The sequence below is a fragment of the Bufo bufo genome, chromosome 4, assembly GCF_905171765.1.
Source record: "Bufo bufo chromosome 4, aBufBuf1.1, whole genome shotgun sequence".
NCBI classification, from domain to species: Eukaryota; Metazoa; Chordata; class Amphibia; order Anura; family Bufonidae; genus Bufo; species Bufo bufo.
The window spans coordinates 132,022,529-132,045,163 of record NC_053392.1 but is presented as its reverse complement, the minus strand read 5'-3'; the positions used below and the strand labels follow the sequence as shown (position 1 = coordinate 132,045,163).

The following is a 22,635-nucleotide window of genomic DNA, read 5'->3' as shown; positions in this document are numbered from 1 at the left end:
AAAGATAAGGAAAGACACATCTGAACTAGCAGACTATGCCAATATACCTCACCCAGAAGTCTGGGGACCAAGTGCTCCCGGCTGTTACATAGTGACTCATGTCCGGGCGATCACTTGTCTAAATTAGGGTTGATTGCCAACACAACAGTAGGCATAGGACTGTGTAGCCATGCTCCTGGCAGTAATTGCACGTGTCCATGTATAAAAGTACATAAGACTGCCATAACTATGTTACAGCCTTGACTATCCTTACACAAAGGTGTGCGAAGGGAACTACAGCAAGAGGTGTATAGTGAGGAAAGTCTGGTTATGTCATTTTTATCTTCATACTAACTTGCATTTAGATGCTGTGCTCTGTCAAACCAGCAGTCAAATGCATTGAAAGGACTCCACATCTTATACACATAAAGGAGAGGACTCAAAGAGGAGTCCTCTCAATGTATTTTAATGCTAGTTTGTTAGAACACTGTGTTGAAATAGTGTATTTGAGTAGGAAGATAAAAAATTACATAATCAGACTCATAACCACTTACACTATAAACCGCTTACTCCAGTTTATGGGGTTCTTAGGAGCGGAGAGGTTTCCTTTAAAAAAAAAAAAAAAACAACACTAGGAAAAGACTGACACATATTTACCAAGGACTGCAGGTCTAAGCAATGACACATTGCAGGTGTTAGGAAGACGTTCAGTCCCAGAGAAGTGGGAATTAAACCGGATCTTATTGCCAAACGCGGTCTATAACACAGCAGAAAATCATATTGCAGCTTTGCATCACTAATGGGATATAGCAGGGCAAAGACCAGTTACAAAGTCACTTGTTCTAATACATAGAAACAGGCTCATGCTCTATGTTCGGCAGGAAAGTGACCTTTATACAATGATCCTGATGCAAACGTCCAGTCCGACCACTGGACTTTATCTGGTTGAACGGTTCTACATCACTACAAGATTCCTGTACTAAAGCTGAACAGATATGTGAAGCTTCTCCCCTGATTTGACAAGCATTTCAATAGTTTTCACTGTTGGGATATTTATTGAGAAACGGGCACACATGCAAAGCTATCTGTCAGCGTGGTGATAATGAAGTAAACACTACAGTGATCACTACTAAAAACTGTTAACAATGCCGCTTCCCTTTCTTAAAGTGGTTCTCTGGGAATGGACTAATAAAGCCCCTTACAATGTGACTAGGGTGGGTTACCTTCACTTCTACAGCTCTTTGTTGGGGTCAGTGGGAGGGGTCCTTGCTACACTGATTTCTGGCACTGCATTGACTTCACACTATTGAGATATACTGATGTATGCTGTCAGGCTGCTCAGCCTGACGACATATCATGTTTAATTGCTCAAAAAAGAAAAAAAGTAGCAGCACTTGCGAATCTATAGCAAAAAGTCTCTATGGTGGTGGTGCCCAGTCTGTAGCATCCCCAAATCATCCAGAATACATAAAAAATAAAACTGCAGCACTCGCCGGTCTTCAATTCATGCTGGTTTAGTCACCAAAAATTTAAATTTTTAGTGAATAAACCAGCATGAATTGAAGACTGGCGAGTGCTGCAGTTTTATCATGTTTAATTGCTCCATTACTATCTATTATACAGCAAGAACTATAATCTACAGTAGAGAATAATACTGCAATCCTCTATCATGGCAGAGCAGCCTGACAGGAGAGGGTAGGATCGCATCTCTCCTCCTCATTCCTGTCAGGCTACTCAGCCATGACATAGGATCAGCTCTATATACCGTAGAGCAGAGTTCTTGTTCTACAGTGGACAGCAATGGAGCAATTGAACACAAGATAAAGAATACTGCTCAGGCTGAGCAGACTGACAGCACATCTCGCCAGCGTGAAGTGAATGCAGCACCAGCACTTGGTGTAGCAAGACCCCCCTCATCACCCTCCCTCCACTAAGCAGCTGTACAAGTAGAGGCAATGCCACCCTTGTCACGTTATAGGATGGATTCCTGGAGGATATTATTCCATTCCTGGGGAACCCCTTTAAGGCTTTGTCTCATGAAGCCAACCCCTGTACATATGATGTATTTTAAAAGCAAAGAGTGGAGAGATATTAATTTGAACGACTGCCAGCTAATACTACAATGTATGGCTAGCCACAGCTTCCCCTCCAGTATCGGGTGTTTGACAGGAGTGCGGGGGCTGGAGACACAACCAATCAGCTGATTGCTGTGGGGCTCTAAACAAGACAACCCCTTTAAATGGTTTCGGTCGGTAAAATGGTCAGTTTTTCTGTTGGACAATAAGTCCACTATATTATATTTCATTTTAACAACCTTGTTTATGAAAACCTTCTCACCTGTAACCTTTCCTCCATATAGTCCCGCACATTTCTCATGTGATTCTCATAAGCAGGACAGTGCAGGCTCACTAACTCTGCAGCCTGCAAGGAAAACAAGCCCCTGCTTAAATTCATAGAAAACCAACAGAGGAAAGAGAGCTGAGAATAGACTAAAACCAGGTTTATATCAAATCATTCTCTGAAAATAAGGAACGAAAGGTGATTTTGTATACTGAATACCAGGCTTGAGTCAAACTGGGATATGTATGTACATCAGTATTATAGGCCCAATCTACACTGCATTTTAGTAGTTACAGGCCATGCTGTTTAATGTACATTATGCAATTTTATAAGCTACATTTACTTTCTCATGGCAGGAAATAAGTTGCTAGTAGAAGTGAAGAACCACCTTGCGTTTTTTTATTTTGTCATAAAGAGTCATATACTCCTAAATGTCTGTGGAGATGAGCAGGATTTTCACTTTCATTATGTGCTGCACATACTGTACATGTCCATACACGGGGCCGGACAAAGGATGTGCATGTGCCTGCTGGAGCCATTCTTCATGAATAAACAATGAAAGGGGGACAGAGCTCGGGCATGCTGTACCTTACCTGCCAATGTTTAGTCGCAGAAAATCTCTTTACGACACTACTAGATTTATTGATGAACCCTTTTAAGAAAACTTGGCAGATACATACAAAACATTTAAACCTTACCTTTCCAAGTCCTGCAATCATAGGTGTATTCTCTGTCCTGGAGAAATAACAACATCTTTACAAATCAGTATAAATCCACAAAGTGTTATACGGTAATCTAACTATACATGCTGTGTATTAACTCTTAATTGCTGGACTCCACCTATACTTAATGCAAAACCACAAGTACAGGTAAATGTCACGGACATTCCCGTGGCAGGTACCAGGAGATCGGAGAGATTGGCAACTCGTGGGTTAAATTGACAAGTTCCCTCTGGATCTTATTGTGTCTGTGTTTTGGTGAATGCCACACCCCTTGCTTCAGGTGTTGCTCGTTGGTAAATCACCTTTCCCATAAGTAGCAGCTTCTCACTCTTGGAGGTGCGGTTTATAGATTTTCTTCCTGACTTCTAACTAGCTAGTTGGTTGTACTCTGTGGTGCTTCTGGAGTTGCCAGTTTTCTACTTTCAGCTAAATTTGTTTGTTTTTTTATTGTATTGTGTTTGTTAAATTCCCTGTTGTTTGTATCTAGGCCTGAGACAAAGACTTCCATTCGTCCATCTGGGGAGGAATGGGTTGTTTCTGCTCCTAACCTCATTCCAGGGCCTTATAGGGATATAAGGGCCTAGGTATCCAACATATGAATATTCCTACCTTCAGGGTCTGTTCATATTGATAGGTAGTTAGGGCCCGGATTAGGGTCGTTTAGGAGGTGACCTGTTCCTTCCCTTGTTTCCAGGCCCAGTTACTGTTCCCCTTCCCTCCGGTGTTTAGTGTGGAGTTTACCGCCCACACTGATCGTGACAGTAAAGCACTGCAATTAGTGGCAATCTGAATGAGGTTACCATGGCCCGGCCACAGCGTGAGATTGAACCCTTAGAACCTTAATCAGAAGGGTTTTCAATAAACATTTATCATCTACTCACAGTACAGGGGATAAATGTAGGATTGCTGGGGGTCTTACAGCTGGTCCCTGATCTCAATGCAGCAGTGGTGCACACGTGTGACCACCACTTTATTCACTTCTATGGAAGTGACAGAGATGGCTGTACTCGGTAGTCCCATCTCACTGGCCTTTGCTTACCAGTCTTGAGTGATGCCGTGTTAACATGGACATGTGTCCACTGCAGCCAATCACTGGAGCGGAGGGAGATTGGTAAGGTGAGTATTACTAAGTTTATTATTTTATAGAACTAACCTTCTGGCAAAAAAAAAAATCAAAAAATCAAGAGGCTGGACAACCCTGGTAAGTAATGCTAATAAATCATTTTCTTCCACTGATCTGGATAGTGAATTGATAAGACTACAGTTTATAATCTACTGATCATCTGCAACTTTTTGGCATTCAGACTTTTCACATCTGCATCAAGGTTTTTACTTCAGTCTGCTCAGTGGTGGATTCCCTTTAATCACAGATCAAAAATGGAAGTGATCCCACTGATTATCTCTGGTAGAACAGCACAGTAGGTTATGATCTTCCAGATGAGAAACAGCCAAGTTGTTGGGCGAGTTTGGGCTGAGTTGTCACAATTTATTTCCACAGTTTGTAGTAAATATATTTGATTACCCTGGTCGGTAATTACGCTCCTGTCCTCCGCCATGTAACATCGGTAGTAGTGGAGTTTTGTGCTCTATTCCATGAACGTACAGAGCCCCAATACGAGGCCCATAAAACTGCAAAAAACATATCAATAAAATAAACTGCATATAATGGAAGACGATGATAAAAGTATCAGAGAGACAGCACATATGAGCTCCCAAGACAGGATACAATATATGATATTAGGCAGCAATGGGTTGGCGACAGGGACTGGAGCAGTGGTGGAAAAACAGAGTGAGATGAGCAATGCTTTTTTTTTTTTTTAAAACCCCTTCTGCCTCCTTTAAAAAAAAAAAAAAAAAAACTGGGTTTAGAAAAGGAACCTGTGAGGAGAGTCATGCCTTTAACACCGGCATCATGAAAGCCTGACAGGCTCCACATTACAGACAGCCAAGTTTGACTGTGGCATTTTAGAGATCCCATAGTTTAGAAACAATCCAGGCATGGAAAGAATAAGTATCGAGTGGCTACGTGGCTTGGCAGATGTCTGCCTATCTGTGTATAGGAAGAGACCTGTCAATCAAGTCAGGAGGGGAGAAGAGGGCAGAGAGCTGCCCAGATAATTATCCTCCATATTCCGCTCTCCTTTTTATACTAGGCTTTCCATAACATGCCACAATGCTTCAGAGTAAAACATTGCCGTCATGTACAACCCTATTTAGTTCTCATGCTGCCCGTGGCGTGAACAGCATGAATCTCCCGACAGGTAATATGCTGCATATGGATAAACAGAAAGACGGCTTTTCATATAATAATTAAATGTCTAATATTGTAGACTATGACAAGTTCTACCTACCTTGTGTCCTACAATGGTCAAATAATGGACTCCCAACTCTTGCACATCCACACTGACCTTCCCCAGAGCCTGTGCAGCATCGGTGTGTAAGAGAACGGAGGGAAGACCTTGGGCCTTTCGCTCTTTAGAAATGGGTGCCAAGCGATGTGATAACTTACTAATAGGCTGCAAGGAAGAGTCAGGTAAGAGAGTTAATATCCACAAATACAAATTAATTAAAATGAGCGTAGATGACAGGACATGGATTATTTCTAAAACAATAAAAAAATAATTAACAATTTGCTGACTGCCCGTAGACTATGAACGTCCAGTTTGTCCACAACGATGTCTTAAAACGTCCAACAGAATTCAACTTTACAAAAAGGCAGATATTTTTGCAGCATATAAATATTAATTACCAATACCATGAGCTATTTATCTGTCGATAAATAGTTGCCAGTTTTAGGGTAGAGCCACATGAAAAAGGCAAAGTGGCTTGGTGACATAGGTGAATAAATGCAATGATACTGGAGATCCAGCAGTTTTGGGATGTCCGATTAGGCCTATGTGGTTTATACAAGTAAAATATTCCAAATTTATGGCAAGATGTGGAGGGGATTTTTTTTTTGTTTTTGTATTTTTTTCCTTCTTTAGGTTAAAAAAGTAAACTATATATTGCAAAATATGGAAGTCTTATGTATTTGGAGACAAGAGAGAATAAAACATGAATAAAAGAAGAATTTAATATTAAATTGGTATATGGCTAAAACTTGAAAATGTGCCTGCTCAGGAATGGAGTAAAGCTTCTGGCCAGAAAATGGTTGATCAAGTTTGAGCTAAACACCTAATAAAAGGGAAGGAAAATTGCAGTAAAACCCACAGCTTCCAATGTGAATCATCATCAATCGTCATTATAGACTTGTCTCTGTTTTAGGCCTCTTTCACACGGGCGTAGCGGGAAAAGGTGCGGGTACGTTGCGGGAACATGTGCGATTTTTCAGCGCGAGTGCAAAACATTGTAATGCGTTTTGCACTCGCGTGAGAAAAATTGCGCATGTTTGGTACCCAAACCCGAACTTCTTCACAGACGTTCGGCCTTGGGATCGGTGTTCTGTAGATTGTATTATTTTCCCTTATAACATGGTTATAAGGGAAAATAATAGCATTCTGAATACAGAATGCATAGTAAAATAGGGCTGGAGGGGTTAAAAAAATATATATATATTAAACTCACCTTCGTCCACTTGATCGCGCAGCCCGGCTTCTCTTCTGTCTCCTTCTTTGTTGATTGCAGGAAAAGGACCTGTGGTGACTTCACTCCGGTCATCACATGATCCATCACCATGGTAAAAGATCATGTGATGACCGGAGTGACGTCACCACAGGTCCTATTGCTGCACACAGCAAAGAAGACAGAAGAGAAGCTGGGCTGCGCGATCAAGTGGATTAAGGTGAGTTTAATATAATTTTTTTAACCACTCCAGCGCTATCTTACTATGCATTCTGTATTCAGAATGCTATTATTTTCGCTTATAACCATGTTATAAGGGAAAATAATAATGATTGGGTCTCCATCCCTATCGTCTCCTAGCAACCGTGCGTGAAAATCGCACCGCATCCGCACTTGCTTGCGATTTTCACGCAACCCCATTCATTTCTATGGGGCCCGCGTTACGTGAAAAACGCACAAAGAGGAGCATGATGCAATTTTCACGCAACGCACAAGTGATGCGTGAAAATCACAGCTCGTGTGCACAGCCCCATAGAAATAAATGGGTCATGATTCAGTGCTTGTGCAATGCGTTCACCTCACGCATCGCATCCGCGCGGAATACTCGCCCGTGTGAAAGGGGCCTTAGTATACTGAATTATAAAAAAAATCTGAGTAAAACAACAACCCAGGATGCACTGGTTTTCAGCGTGTTAGTTTTGTGTATTTTGTGCTTGGGTAATCTCCTCCAAGCTTCCTACTGATGATGTAAGGCTATGGTCAGCCAGTAATCTTGGCCCCCCACTCCCATTGCTCTTGCTGGTCATTGTGTGCTTTGCTGCAGTGACAATCTGCTGTACATGAACTGCTTGCAACCATTCATTGGCCTCAGTGGTGATGCCTGCATGTACAGTACAAGTCCGCTGAGGTCACTGATTGGCTGTGGAGGTCATATGGATGTATGTGACATCATCGCTGCTGTACAAGTAAGCAAAACACAACAGAGCGACAGCACTGGAACAGTGGAGGATTCATCAGGAGAGTATCGGTTATTTTCCCTGCTTATTTTTTTGAAGTCCTCGACAACCCCTTTAAAGGGTTTCTGTCACCCCACAAAACTATTTTTTTTTTTTTTGGATAGCTATATTCCTTATAGCGCGATATAGGAGAATATAATAGTCTTACTTACTTTCATGCGGCCGATTCTTTAGAAAACGAAGTTTTATAATATGTAAATCAGGGCTCTACCAGCAAGTAGGGCGTCTACTTGCTGGTAGCCGCAGCAGAAAACCGCCCCCTCGCCGTGTTGATTGACAGGGCCAGCCGTGATCTCCTCCTCCGGCCGGCCCTGTCAGTATTTCAAAAATCGCGCGCCTCTGTTCATTCGGCGCAGGCGCTCTGAGATGAGGAGGCTCGTCTCCTCAGAACTCCCTCAGTGCGCCTGCGCCGATGACATCACCGAAAGAGAAGACGTCATCGGCGCAGGCGCACTGAGGGAGTTCTGAGGAGACGAGCCTCCCCATCTCAGAGCGCCTGCGCCGAATGACCAGAGGCGCGCGATTTTTGAAATACTGACAGGGCCGGCCGGCCGGAGGAGATCACGGCTGGCCCTGTCAATCAACACGGCGAGGGGGCGGTTTTCTGCTGCGGCTACCAGCAAGTAGACGCCCTACTTGCTGGTAGAGCCCTCATTTACATATTATAAAACTTCGTTTTCTAAAGAATCGGCCGCATGAAAGTAAGTAAGACTATTATATTCTCCTATATCGCGCTATAAGGAATATAACTATCCAAAAAAAAAAATATGAGTTTTGTGGGGTGACAGAAACCCTTTAATATGGTTTACAGATAATTGAAGAAGAACTCGTTCCCATTATAGAAGAGGAAGTGAAGGGACAAAGATTATGATGGGTTAAATTAAATCGAAACAGGCTGAGTTGTAAGGAAAATTAGGTCAATAGGTGTCATTTTCAGTAATGAACCAGTATCTCCTAGTATTTTTGGCTAATGCCTGTGATCTGGCACATACTCACTCACCATGATGACGCCAGTCTCATTATTTGCCAACATTATTGAAACGAGACAAGTGTTTGGACGAAGAGCTGCAACAACGTCATCAACCTCCACACACCCCGTCCTTGTAGAGACGGGCACAAAGGTTACCTCTAGATTAAAAAAATAAAATAAAAATAAAAAGTTGTAAATTACCGTAAAATACAAAAGCAACATAGTGACATTATAATGTTGTTTAACATCACAAGTAATGAACGTTAATTCATACAAAAAATATACACACAGTCCTGTGAAAAAAAAAGCATTTCCTGGAGTTAACAATTGGTGCTCGCTTAGCACATTGAATGGTTTTGACGAGGTTTTCTGGTTTTAGGTAATTAATGTTTAATCACAATATACATGAAAAGTGATACAACTTTCAAATCTACTTTTGTGCTCTTTATAAAGTAATGCCTCCACACGGTAACAGCCCTCTTTTGTATTTCCATATAGCAATGTGTTTTGTGCAGCCCCCTCATCAACAGAACCCCCCTAAAAATAAAAAGTGAAACCTCAAACTCACCTAACCCCATTCCTATCAGTAGGGTCCTCTTCGTGTCTCAGCAGTCCATGTCCTCAGCAAGCTCCCGACCATAGGCATAAAGCAGCCTGTGGCTTACAAGAGATGCACACGACCCATTCATTTCTGCCAGGTCCGCAAAAAAATAAAAATAAAAAAAAATAAAAAAATAACTATGCTCGCCTGGCGATTTGGGGCATGTGCTCTGGATGCCCAGTGGCAGCGATGCACTGGTGGGCTCACTGGCCGCCGAGAAGCCCTGGTCTAGGCAATGCGACATCAGCAGCAGCTGCTTACATCTCACTGATTTCTATCAGGCAGGAGCCCCGGCTATATTTTCCTACACTCGATACATCATTTTGTATTTACCGCTCCAATGCAGACTTAGGCTACTTTCACACTGGCGTTTCTGGGTCCGCTTGCGAGATCCGTTTCAGAGATCTCACAAACGGTTCAAAGCGGATCAGTTCTGCCCCAATGCATTCTGAATAGATAAGGATTCGCTCAGAATGCATCAGTTTGCCTCCGGTTCCGTCTCCATTGTGCTCTGCAGGCTGCTTGCAGCGTTTTGATGTCCGTCTGACGAAACTGAGCCAAACGGATCCGTCCTGACTTACAATGTAAGTCAATGGGTGACGGATCCGTTTTCACTGACACAATATGGTGCAATTAAAAACGGATCCGCCTCCCATTGACTTTCAGTGTAAGTCAAAACGGATCCGTTTGCATTATCATGAACAAAAAAAAAAAAATTATATATATTTTTTTTTTGTTCATGGTAATGCAAACAAATCCCCTCTGAACGGATACAAGCGTTTGCAAAAGGCCTCTTTCACACTACCGTATGGCTATTTCAGTGTTTTGCGGTCTGTTTTTCACGGATCCGTTGTTCTGTTTTTTTGTTTCCGTTCCGTTTTTCCGTATGGCATATACAGTAATTACATAGAAAAAATTGGGCTGGGCATAACATTTTCAATAGATGGTTCCGCAAAAACGGAAGACATACGGATACATTTCCGTACGTGTTACGTTTTTTTTTGCGGACCCATTGACTTGAATGGAGCCACGGAACGTGATTTGTGGGCAATAATAGGACATGTTCTATCTTTCAACGGAACGGAAAAACAGAAACGGAATGAATACTGAGTACATTTAGTTTTTTTTTGCGGAACCATTAAAATGAATGGTTCCGCATACGGAACGCAAAAAACAAAATGGTAGTGTGAAAGAGGCCTAAACCCCATGTGAACTGATCCTGCAGTCATACTCCCTCCAATTTGGAAGATGTGCAAGTAAGGCCTCATGCACACGACCGTTGTTGTGTTCCGTTCCGCAAAATGGGGTTCCGTTGTTCCGTGATCCGTTTTTGTTTCCATGTGTCTTCCTTTATTTTTGGAGGATCACCAGACATGAAGGAAAGTAAAAAAAAAACTAAGTCAAGTTTGCCATGCAAATGATAGGAAAAAAACGGACGCGGATGACAATCTTGTGTGCCTCCGGGTTTTTTCACAGTCCCATTGACTTGAATGGGTCCGCGAACCGTTTTCCGTGAAAAAAAATAGGACAGGTTATATTTTTTGGACGGACTGGAACCACGGATCACGGATGCGGATGACAAACGGTGCATTAGCCGAGTTTTCAACGGACCCATTGAAAGTCAATGGGTCCGCAGAAAATCACGAAAAACGGAACAACGGACACGGAATAAAACAACGGTCGTGTGCATGAGGCCTAAGGGACATATAGACGGCAATATGAATGCAGGATCAGACTATATACAGATTGTCTGCACACATATACGGCTGCATAGGACCCGCAAACATAAAAGAAAGGAGATTACTAATTGCACTAAATTGCTTCCTTTTTCGTTTAAGATGTGCTTGGGAAATAAAGAGGTTGTAAAGGTGGACTTTCCATTGAAAGCTGGTTTAACAAAAATATGTCTTTGCCGTCTGTAAAATCCGCACCATTTGCACAGTGCCACATGTAAGCGCCTAATACTCCATAGAAAAACAATGCAGCCACATAATAGCAGAATGCTCAGGAAGTTACTGAGAGTAAACCATTTACACACAGAACTGCTGGTGCTGAGTTTAGAAATCAAGTCACATAGAAAGTTTTAACATTTTGCATCATAAGAATTAACAATCAGTCACCCAGATGGGCAGAACAAGACTTACCGGCTCGATGTGCCCTCTGCAGGTGTTTAAGGGGCAGTACTATGGAGTCATGCTCCACGTTCGAGGTAATGATGTGTGGTAATGCCATGTCTAGAGGGCTGCTTTGTTCTTTCTTGATGCTCATGTTGAAATAATCCACAGCTGAAAACAATACCATGTTGTTTGCCTGCAAGAGGAATATTTCAAAAGAACTGTTAGGCCCCTTGCAGATGAGCGTTCCTCCCGCAGCGAGTCAGCATCGCCCGCTGCCGGGAGTCACACAGCATTATATTGATTTATGATGCTATGTAACCCTTAGGCTGGGTTCACACGGGCGTTGCGGGAAAATGTGCGGGTGCGTTACGGGAACACCCGCGATTTTTCCGCGCGAGTGCAAAACATTGTAATGTGTTTTGCACTCGCGTGAGAAAAATCGCGCATGTTTGGTACCCAAACCCGAACTTCTTCACAGAAGTTCAGGCTTGGGATCGGTGTTCTGTAGATTGTATTATTTCCCCTTATAACATAGTTATAAGGGAAAATAATAGCATTCTGAATACAGACTGCATAGTAAACTAGCGTTTGAGGGGTTAAAAAAAAAAAAAAATAATAATAATAATAATAATAATAATAATTATTTAACTCACCTTAGTCCACTTGATCGCGGCCCGGCATCTCCTTCTGTCTCCTTTGCTGAACAGGACCTGTGGTGAGCATTAATTACAGGTAAAGGACCTTTGGTGACGTCACTCCGGTCATCACATGATCTATCACCATGGTAAAAGATCATGTGATGGATCATGTGATGACCGGAGTGACGTCACCAAAGGTCCTTTACCTGTAATTAATGCTTACCACAGGTCCTGTTCAGCAAAGGAGACAGAAGGAGATGCCGGGCCGCGATCAAGTGGACTAAGGTGAGTTAAATTATTTTTATTATTTTTTTTAACCCCTCCAGCGCTGTTTTACTATGCATTCTGTATTCAGAATGCTATTATTTTCCCTTATAACCATGTTATAAGAGAAAATAATAATGATCGGGTCTCCATCCCGATCGTCTCCTAGCAACCGTGCGTGAAAATCGCACCGCATCCGCACTTGCTTGCGGATGCTTGCGATTTTCACGCAGCCCCATTCACTTCTATGGGGCCTGCGTTGCGCGAAAAACGCAGAATATAGAGCATGCTGCGATTTTCACGCAACGCACAAGTGATGCGTGAAAATCACTGCTCATGTGAACAGCCCCATAGAAATGAATGGGTCGGTATTCAGTGCGGGTGCAATGCGTTCACCTCACGCATCGCATCCGCGCGGAATACTCACCCGTGTGAAAGGGGCCTTACAGTTCTGGAATGTACTGGATATCAGTGTTAGGCCTAGTTCACACGACTGTATGGCTTTTTCAGTGTTTTGCGGTCCGTTTTTCACGGATCCGTTGTTCTGTTTTTTGTTTCCGTTTCTGTTCCGTTTTTCCGTATGGCATATACAGTATACAGTAATTACATAGATAAAATTGGGCTGGGCATAACATTTTCAATAGATGGTTCCGCAAAAAACGGAACGGAAACGGAAGACATACGGATACATTTCCGTATGTGTTCCGTTTTTTTGCGGACCCATTGACTTGAATGGAGCCACGGAACGTGATTTGCAGGCAATAATAGGACATGTTCTATCTTTAAATGGAACAGAAAAACGGAAATACGGGAACAGAATGCATACGGAGTACATTCATTTTTTTTTGCAGAACCATTGAAATGAATGGTTCCGTATACGGACCGCGAAAAACGGCCAGTTAACAGGGAAAAAAAAACGGTTGTGTGCAGGAGGCCTAAGGGTTACATAGCATCATAAATCAATATAATGCTGTGTGACCCCCGTCAGTGATGGGAGGTCAAGCCGGGTGCTGCGATTTGGACTCGCTGCGGGAGGAACGCTCGTCTGCAAGGCGCCTTAGGTATTGTTCACAAGTAGAGGATACACAGCGGATTTGCCAATGTGGATTTTTGTGTGGCAGATCTGCAGCATTGTACAGTACCAGCAAAGTGGATAAGATGCTAAGAAATATCATCCACACGCTGCGTTCAAAATCTGCAGTGTAAATTGACCTGCAGTGAGGATTACAACTCTGCATCATGTCAATTTAAGGGCCCATTCACACGCTTGTAAGGACTCGGTGCAAGATACGGGCAAAGATAGGGCATGTCCTATCTTTTGTAGAACGGAGATATGGATGGGAAGCACTACGAAGCATTTCCGTGGGCTCTTCGGGTCTGTGCCTTCGCACGGCAAAAGATATGACATGTCCTATCTTTGCCTGTATCTTGTGGATTGCGGACCCATTCATGGAAAATTTGCGGTCCGCAGCATGGGCATGGAGCCCTTACGTTCATCTGAAAAAGCCCTACAGCCAATTCTGTGGAAGTTTTTGTTGCGGCGACATTTCCACTGTATTTTCCATCCTGCTTGGACGAACTGTGGCCGAAATCCTGTGAATTTTCCAAACAGATTTCTGTGCAAATAATCATCAGCATTTTGCAGTAGCAGCATAGTGGGTGAGACTGCAGGAACAGAAAAGTTATGTTTGTTGCATGTAAACCTGGAAAACACATAAGTATCTGCTGCTGTAAAAGCCTTAGAGTACGGCCACACGGTCAGTTCTGGAATCCAAAATCAATGTGGGCGTCACAAGCCTCCGAGGTCTCATTTAGAGATTTCTGTTATAATGAGCAGGCTCAAAGTGTGAGTATAAAGGTGGACAGATGTACGGCACCTTTGTGGCATATATCTGGCACAGATTCTGTCATACACCATGTTGTGGCAGAAGCTGTGACTTCTTCCCTGCTCACGTCAGGTCTAAAAAAGGGGGCGTCTCATTCATAATTTTCTATGCCTGGTTTAAGCCTAGAAAATGGTCTAAATGTAAGACAGTAAGGAAGCTCTCTTATATTTAGAATCAACGGTGGATACGCTGAAGTTATGTAGAGGCCGGCACCTCTACAAAACTTCGGCTATCCACCACCAGTGCAAGGCTTTATTAAGACTGGCATCTAAAACGCCCGTCTTAATAAATGTGCCCCAAAGTGAGCATGGATGTGTTATAAGTTCTTTTAATTGTTTTTTCCTGTCTATAGAATTTAGGCTTTGCTCACACCAACATCATGGCTTCCATACAGAACAGAGCAATACCAGCTATGACAGAGCGCTTTTCAGACAACCCCAGCTCACTGACTTATATGGGGAGTGTCGGGCTTCTGTCAAGGTTCTAGTGTATTTGACAGCAAGAACAGGCATGCAGACTGTGCAACTGCTGCTGTCAAAAATAACAGAAACTCTGGCTAATAAAGAAAACTTAATGTGTGAACACAGCCCTTTACCTTGAAAATGCATACATAAAATTCTATACAAAAGCAATCCAAATTGGAGCAGCACATTCTTAAATAAGCTGTCCAACACATGACATTGGCTGCAGTGGTCACATATCGTGACGATAGGTCATCGCTAGAGCAAGACAAATGGAGACAGGCAAGGGATCAGGGAAGTGGTAAAGAATTACTCCTTTTGGGGTTTTTTACAATGCTGTCATGTGTTTTTTTTTGTTGTTGTTTTTTTTCATTGGTTGGTATCCTTTTAAAAGTTGTCCAGGTCGATATTGCAGTAAGTAGTGTTTTGTCTTTCTTGCCTGTCACTGTACTACCATAAAACTCACTTCTGTCCCTCCAGAGGTGAAGATGACATCTTCGGGCTTTCCTCTCACCATCCTGGCTATCTGTGCCCGTGCCGTGTCTATTAGTTCTTTGGCCTTGCTTCCTGCAAAAGAAGAAAACACGATGAAAAACGCCACTTTGCTACATCTGAAGATAACAATGAAGATTCCCCTCAGCTCCTAATGACTCCATTGTGGGACCACAGTTAACAGAAGTGATAATATTTGGTTGTTCTCCCCATCGTCCAACGTTCTTTAGGCCTGCAGCAATAACTGGAGCAGTGGTTAGCTAACAAAGTATTTAAAGGGCTGTACATCTGTAAAACACAGCGAGAGACAACTGACTACTTTAGCAGGATTACTTTTTAAACTTTAAACACTTCCACTTGGTAGACTACACGTGAAGCAAATGTCCCTGTAGAGACAAAGCATGTTAATGTGATAGGCCCAAGACACAACACCTATGGCCTGCATTAACAATGCATTACAGATAGAAAGGCATGAGAGCGCTAATCCGACCGAGAGGGAGAATGCTTGCTTCATCTATATTCATGATCTTCTTATTTTTTTTCCATGATTAACTTTACTTTTCTCTATTCAATGTCATTAAAGGAAGAGGGTCAGAAAGATCTAACATATAACCCATGAATCAAACTTCTAACAATTGAATGCTGCTGTCCATGCATGACATTCCGTATACAGTAATATGGAAGCTAGTGAAGGGTACTGGGCAAAACCTAACTGGGCTCCCTGTTACCTATTCCTGGCAGAAAAGAAACAGAATCACTCAAAGTAAGCGGACAAATAATAAAGACCTACAGTCGGCATATTACAGTGCTATGTAGAAATGAAATAAGACCATTGTATTGTGCCCAAATTGATCAATAGCTCAACGAGGCACTGAAATCATTCACATCACCTTTCGTTCCTACATTTGGAGTACATGCTGAATGTATATGCTAAAAATGTGGAGAAAAAGATGTAAAAAAAGCAGACATGACATACATGTTAAAAGTATGGGCAGGCATCTTTATACTTTTTTTTTTTTTTAACACATGTATACTATTAATGTTAGTAAACTTTTTTTTTTCTCCTACAAAAAGAATAAAAAATGTAAATGTATATATATATCTAATATATGCATATGTAAACCATTGCACTTGATTATGTCACCCATTGATATCAATGTGAGAAAAACGTTGCACCACATATACTGGAGGAGACAATAGCATAGTAAACTATGCTACATTGTCCTACAAAAAACGTAAAGGATATTAAACGTAGGACTGTGTTTTTACCACTAAAGTTTATGGGTACACCATGGAATCGGTCTTTTAGCTTTTATTCAGAATGAGACATCTATGCTTGATGTGGAGCAAGCAGGTCTATAAAGTCATACAAGGGGGACATTTATCAAGACTGGTATCTTCTTCGCCGGTCTTGAATCCCCCCGAGCAGCCGGAGGATCCGTCTAATTTACGCCGAGGTGCAGGCCCTGGTGTAGATTTGACGCATCCTCCAGCAGGCCGTGTAGCAGACTGAAATCTATGGCAGCCCCCTAGCTGTTGTTTTCATTTATCTCAGAAAACTGGTGTGAGTGAAGGTATATGTGCCAGGCCTGCTGGCCCTGCTCTTGGAAAGTGTTTTGTCACAGTGGCATTTAAAAAGTCGCAAACTCAGGGGTTTGTGAATTGTTTAAGCCAGAAAACTGGCATGGAAGGTGTGTGTGATAAATTACTGCCAGAGTGTGTAAAATACCGTACTAAACAACATCCAAATCCGCAATCATGTTACAGAGCTAGAGAAATGGAGTCTGTAATATTGGGAAAGCTTGGACTAATCATTACAATAATCTGGGCCTGAGCACACGGGGGAGGGGAAGGATTTACTAAGCTAAATATGCCAGAATTCTGTCTAAATTGCACCCAAAACGGACCTACATGCTTCACATTTAGGCTACATGCACACGACCGTATGCGTTTTGCGGTCCGTATGGCATCCGTTTTTTTTCTGCGGATCCGTTTTTTTGGCGGATCAATTGTAATGCCTATGCTTGTCCGCAAACGAGAAAAAAAATAGGACATCCGTTTTTGCAGACCGCAAAACACAAACGGTCGTGTGTATGTAGCCTTAGAGACACGTTTTGTGCCTTGCATGACAAGGGGCATGGCTTAAAAGGAAGGGGCACGATTTACACAGCAAAATATATCAACGCAAACCAATAGGTGGTGTAAATTTATCATCCAGCATGTGCCACTAGACTGACCAAATATTAGACAGGATTAATAAATCTGCCCCAATATTCTCTCTCTTGTTTACCGTGTCATAAATAAAGCCTCACCTGCGCTGTAACTGCTGCTGGGGTTCCCCCAAGCCTCTTGCAGGGCCTCTGTGATAACATCCACCACTTCTGCTGCGGGAGGAGTAGTTGCATTGTAGTCCAAGTAGACTTTACTGTTCAAAGAAGAGGACAAAGTATGTTAATTAAGATTTGAAAAAAATGGAGGGAAAGAAAAAAAACTCTGGGTCAGCTTTAGGGCGCCTTCACATGCAGCAGATTTCATGGCAGAAATTTCTGAGACTGACAATCCGTTCCATTCACCTGAATGGGGCTTACAAAACCATGTTCTTGCCGCTAAGACATTCCCATTGAGATTAATGGAATCGGTTTTCAGTCGCATACATGTTTGAAACAAAATCTGCTGCACGTGAAGGCTCCCTTACTTATCCTGCCTAATAGTTAGACCAGGGCAGTCTAAATGTACCTTCAGACACTGCGGATTTTTTTGCAGAAATTTCCGCAATTGAAAATCAGTTCTGTTCATTTGAATGGGGCAGCAAGCATATGGAGATCTGCAAGCTGCCGTCAGGTGAATGGAACTGGTTTTCTGTCGTGGAAATATCTGAAACAAAATCCACAGACTGTCAGTGTCTATGCAGTACCCCAGTACAACTGGGGGTATCTGCAAACGGTTTGTACTGTTCGTAATGGTAAAGTATTGCACCTTGTACTCAGTATGTTCCACCATGAGCTAGGCATGGGCAGAGTTAATGGGGTATTACGGTTTTAAGTTATCCCCCTGGGACCCTCACCGATCACAAGGGTGGCCCAGTACCCACAGCAGCCCATCCTGAAATGAACGGAACGGCCAGTCTCACATGCAACTGGCCTCTCTATTCATTTCTATGGGAGTTCCGGAGATAGCGGAGTACGGCTATCTCCAGAATTCCCATAGAAATAAATGGAGCAGACGCACGCATGCTCAACCGGCCACTCCGTTTATTTCGATCTAACGATCTAATAGTCATCCCCTATCCTGTGGATAGGGGATAACTTCGAACAACAGGAATACCCCTTTAGGGGTCCCAGAGATCCCAGAGAAGAAGTAATTAGATGGCTACCGATACAAACTGATTGCTCAGCTCATGCTTGGACATCCAGGTGGAATTTGCACAGATAATTGTTGGATGTACTACAACTCCTATTTGGTTCACAGTAAAAGAGAGACTTTTGTTAAGTTCCCTCTGACTCTCCTAACACGCTACACTGGCCATTGCATCACTTTCAAGCCCTGCTTTGCACCCACATGGACATTTAAAGGGGTTGTCTCATTATAGACAATGGGGGCATATCGCTAGGATATGCCCTCATTGTCTTATAGGTGTGGGTCCCACCTCTGGGACCCGCACCTATATAGAGAACAGAGCCCCGAAAGTGAAGGAGGGCGCACTGCGCATGTGTAGCCGCCCTCTATTCATTTTCTATGGGGCCGGCGAAAATAGCCGAGCGCTGGCTCGGCTATTTCTGTCGAGCCCGTAGAAGTGAATAGGAGCGGTGGCCGGTCCTGTGTGGTGCTCTCCCATTAACTTCTATGGACAGCCAGCTTGGTGGTGGCCGGACCGGAGTCCTCCAGCCACCACCTTGTGGGGCGACCCGCACCTATAAGACAATGGGGGAATATCCTAGCAATATGCTCCCATTGTCTATGATGAGACAACCCCTTTAACCACCTCCGGACCGCCTAACGCAGGATCGCGTTCCGGAGGTGGCAGCCCTGCGCACAGTCACGCATATACGCGTCATCTCGCGAGACGCGAGACTTCCTGTGAACGCGCGCACACAGGAACGGAAGGTAAGAGAGTTGATCTCCAGCCTGCCAGCAGCGATCGTTCACTGGCAGGCTGGAGATGTGTTTTTTTTAACCCCTAACAGGTATATTAGACGCTGTTTTGATAACAGCGTCTAATATACCTGCTACCTGGTCCTCTGGTGGTCCCCTTTGTTTGGATCGACCACCAGAGGACACAGGTAGCTCAGTAAAGTAGCACCAAGCACCACTACACTACACTACACCCCCCCCCCGTCACTTATTAACCCCTTATTAGCCCCTGATCACCCCTGATCACCCCATATAGACTCCCTGATCACCCCCCTGTGATTGATTACCCCCCTGTCATTGATTACCCCCCTGTAAAGCTCCATTCAGACGTCCGCATGATTTTTACGGATGCACTGATAGATGGATCGGATCCGCAAAACGCATCCGGACGTCTGAATGAAGCCTTACAGGGGCGTGATCAATGACTGTGGTGATCACCCCATATAGACTCCCTGATCACCCCCCTGTCATTGATTACCCCCCTGTCATTGATTACCCCCCTGTAAAGCTCCATTCAGATGTCCGCATGATTTTTACGGATGCACTGATAGATGGATCGGATCCGCAAAACGCATCCGGACGTCTGAATGAAGCCTTACACGGGCGTGATCAATGACTGTGGTTATCACCCCATATAGACTCCCTGATCACCCCCCTGTCATTGATCAACCCCCCTGTCATTGATCAACCCCCCTGTCATTGATCAACCCCCCTGTCATTGATCACCCCCCTGTCAGGCTCCATTCAGATATTTTTTTGGCCCAAGTTAGCGGAATTTATTTTTTTTTTTCTTACAAAGTCTCATATTCCACTAACTTGTGTCAAAAAATAAAATCTCACATGAACTCACCATACCCCTCACGGAATCCAAATGCGTAAAAATTTTTAGACATTTATATTCCAGACTTCTTCTCACGCTTTAGGGCCCCTAGAATGCCAGGGCAGTATAAATACCCCACATGTGACCCCATTTCGGAAAGAAGACACCCCCAGGTATTCCGTGAGGGGCATATTGAGTCCATGAAAGATTGAAATTTTTGTCCCAAGTTAGCGGAACGGGAGACTTTGTGAGAAAAAAATTAAAAATATCAATTTCCGCTAACTTGTGCCAAAAAAAAATAATTTCTATGAACTCGCCATGCCCCTCATTGAATACCTTGGGGTGTCTTCTTTCCAAAATGGGGTCACATGTGGGGTATTTATACTGCCCTGGCATTCTAGGGGCCCCAAAGCGTGAGAAGAAGTCTGGTATCCAAATGTCTAAAAATGCCCTCCTAAAAGGAATTTGGGCACCTTTGCGCATCTAGGCTGCAAAAAAGTGTCACACATCTGGTATCGCCGTACTCAGGAGAAGTTGGGGAATGTGTTTTGGGGTGTCATTTTACATATACCCATGCTGGGTGAGAGAAATATCTTGGTCAAATGCCAACTTTGTATAAAAAAAATGGGAAAAGTTGTCTTTTGCCAAGATATTTCTCTCACCCAGCATGGGTATATGTAAAATGACACCCCAAAACACATTCCCTAACTTCTCCTGAATACGGCGATACCACATGTGTGACACTTTTTTGCAGCCTAGGTGGGCAAAGGGGCCCATATTCCAAAGAGCACCTTTAGGATTTCACAGGTCATTTACCTACTTACCACACATTAGGGCCCCTGGAAAATGCCAGGGCAGTATAACTACCCCACAAGTGACCCCATTTTGGAAAGAAGACACCCCAAGGTATTCCGTGAGGGGCATGGCGAGTTCCTAGAATTTTTTATTTTTTGTCACAAGTTAGTGGAAAATGCTTATTTTATTTTTTTATTTTTTTTTCATACAAAGTCTCATATTCCACTAACTTGTGACAAAAAATAAAAAGTTCCATGAACTCACTATGCCCATCAGCGAATACCTTGGGGTCTCTTCTTTCCAAAATGGGGTCACTTGTGGGGTAGTTATACTGCCCTGGCATTCTAGGGGCCCAAATGTGTGGTAAGGAGTTTGAAATCAAATTCTGTAAAAAATGACCTGTGAAATCCGAAAGGTGCTCTTTTGAATATGGGCCCCTTTGCCCACCTAGGCTGCAAAAAAGTGTCACACATCTGGTATCTCCGTAATCGGGAGAAGTTGGGGAATGTGTTTTGGGGTGTCATTTTACATATACCCATGCTGGGTGAGAGAAATATCTTGGCAAAAGACAACTTTTCCCATTTTTTTATACAAAGTTGGCATTTGACCAAGATATTTATCTCACCCAGCATGGGTATATGTAAAAAGACACCCCAAAACACATTCCTCAACTTCTCCTGAATACAGCGATACCAGATGTGTGACACTTTTTTGCAGCCTAGGTGGGCAAAGGGGCCCACATTCCAAAGAGCACCTTTCGGATTTCACAAGTCATTTACCTACTTACCACACATTTGGGCCCCTAGAATGCCAGGGCAGTATAACTACCCCACAAGTGACCCCATTTTGGAAAGAAGAGACCCCAAGGTATTCGCTGATGGGCATAGTGAGTTCATGGAAGTTTTTATTTTTTGTCACAAGTTTGTGGAATATGAGACTTTGTATGAAAAAAAAAAAAAAAAAAAACAATCATTTTCCACTAACTTGTGACAAAAAATAAAAAAATTCTAGGAACTCGCCATGCCCCTCACGGAATACCTTGGGGTGTCTTCTTTCCAAAATGGGGTCACTTGTGGGGTAGTTATACTGCCCTGGTATTCTAGGGGCCCAAATGTGTGGTAAGGAGTTTGAAATCAAATTCAGGAAAAAATGAGGAGTGAAATCCGAAAGGTGCTCTTTGGAATATGGGCCCCTTTGCCCACCTAGGCTGCAAAAAAGTGTCACACATCTGGTATCTCCGTACTCAGGAGAAGGTGGGGAATGTGTTTTGGGGTGTCATTTTACATATACCCATGCTGGGTGAGATAAATATCTTGGTCAAATGACAACTTTGTATAAAAAAATGGGAAAAGTTGTCTTTTGCCAAGATATTTCTCTCACCCAGCATGGGTATATATAAAATGACACCCCAAAACACATTCCCCACCTTCTCCTGAGTACGGAGATACCAGATGTGTGACACTTATTTGCAGCCTAGGTGGGCAAAGGGGCCCATATTCCAAAGAGCACCTTTCGGATTTCACTGGTCATTTTTTACAGAATTTGATTTCAAACTCCTTACCACACATTTGGGCCCCTAGAATGCCAGGGCAGTATAACTACCCCACAAGTGACCCCATTTTGGAAAGAAGAGACCCCAAGGTATTCGCTGATGGGCATAGTGAGTTCATAGAACTTTTTATTTTTTGTCACAAGTTAGTGGAATATGAGACTTTGTAAGAAAAAAAAATCAAAAAAAAAAATCATCATTTTCCGCTAACTTGTGACAAAAAATAAAAAGTTCTATGAACTCACTATGCCCATCAGCGAATACCTTAGGGTGTGTACTTTCAGAAATGGGGT

At 43.0% G+C, this 22,635-nt stretch overlaps 1 protein-coding gene across 3 annotated transcripts in view; it reads right to left on the bottom strand.

Annotated features, from left to right (window-relative positions):
• Window positions 1-22,635, bottom strand: part of SCLY (selenocysteine lyase) — a 43,131-nt gene that overhangs the window by 3,651 nt on the left and 16,845 nt on the right. For all 3 annotated transcript variants that reach the window (XM_040427909.1, XM_040427907.1, XM_040427908.1), the window contains 9 exons: window positions 17,360-17,472; window positions 15,022-15,122; window positions 11,334-11,499; window positions 8,619-8,746; window positions 5,393-5,557; window positions 4,564-4,670; window positions 3,018-3,054; window positions 2,317-2,400; window positions 637-736 (listed from right to left, as the gene is read on the bottom strand). In XM_040427909.1, the coding sequence (XP_040283843.1) occupies window positions 637-736; window positions 2,317-2,400; window positions 3,018-3,054; window positions 4,564-4,670; window positions 5,393-5,557; window positions 8,619-8,746; window positions 11,334-11,499; window positions 15,022-15,122; window positions 17,360-17,472 (1,001 nt within the window). The remainder of the gene's footprint in view (window positions 1-636; window positions 737-2,316; window positions 2,401-3,017; window positions 3,055-4,563; window positions 4,671-5,392; window positions 5,558-8,618; window positions 8,747-11,333; window positions 11,500-15,021; window positions 15,123-17,359; window positions 17,473-22,635) is intronic.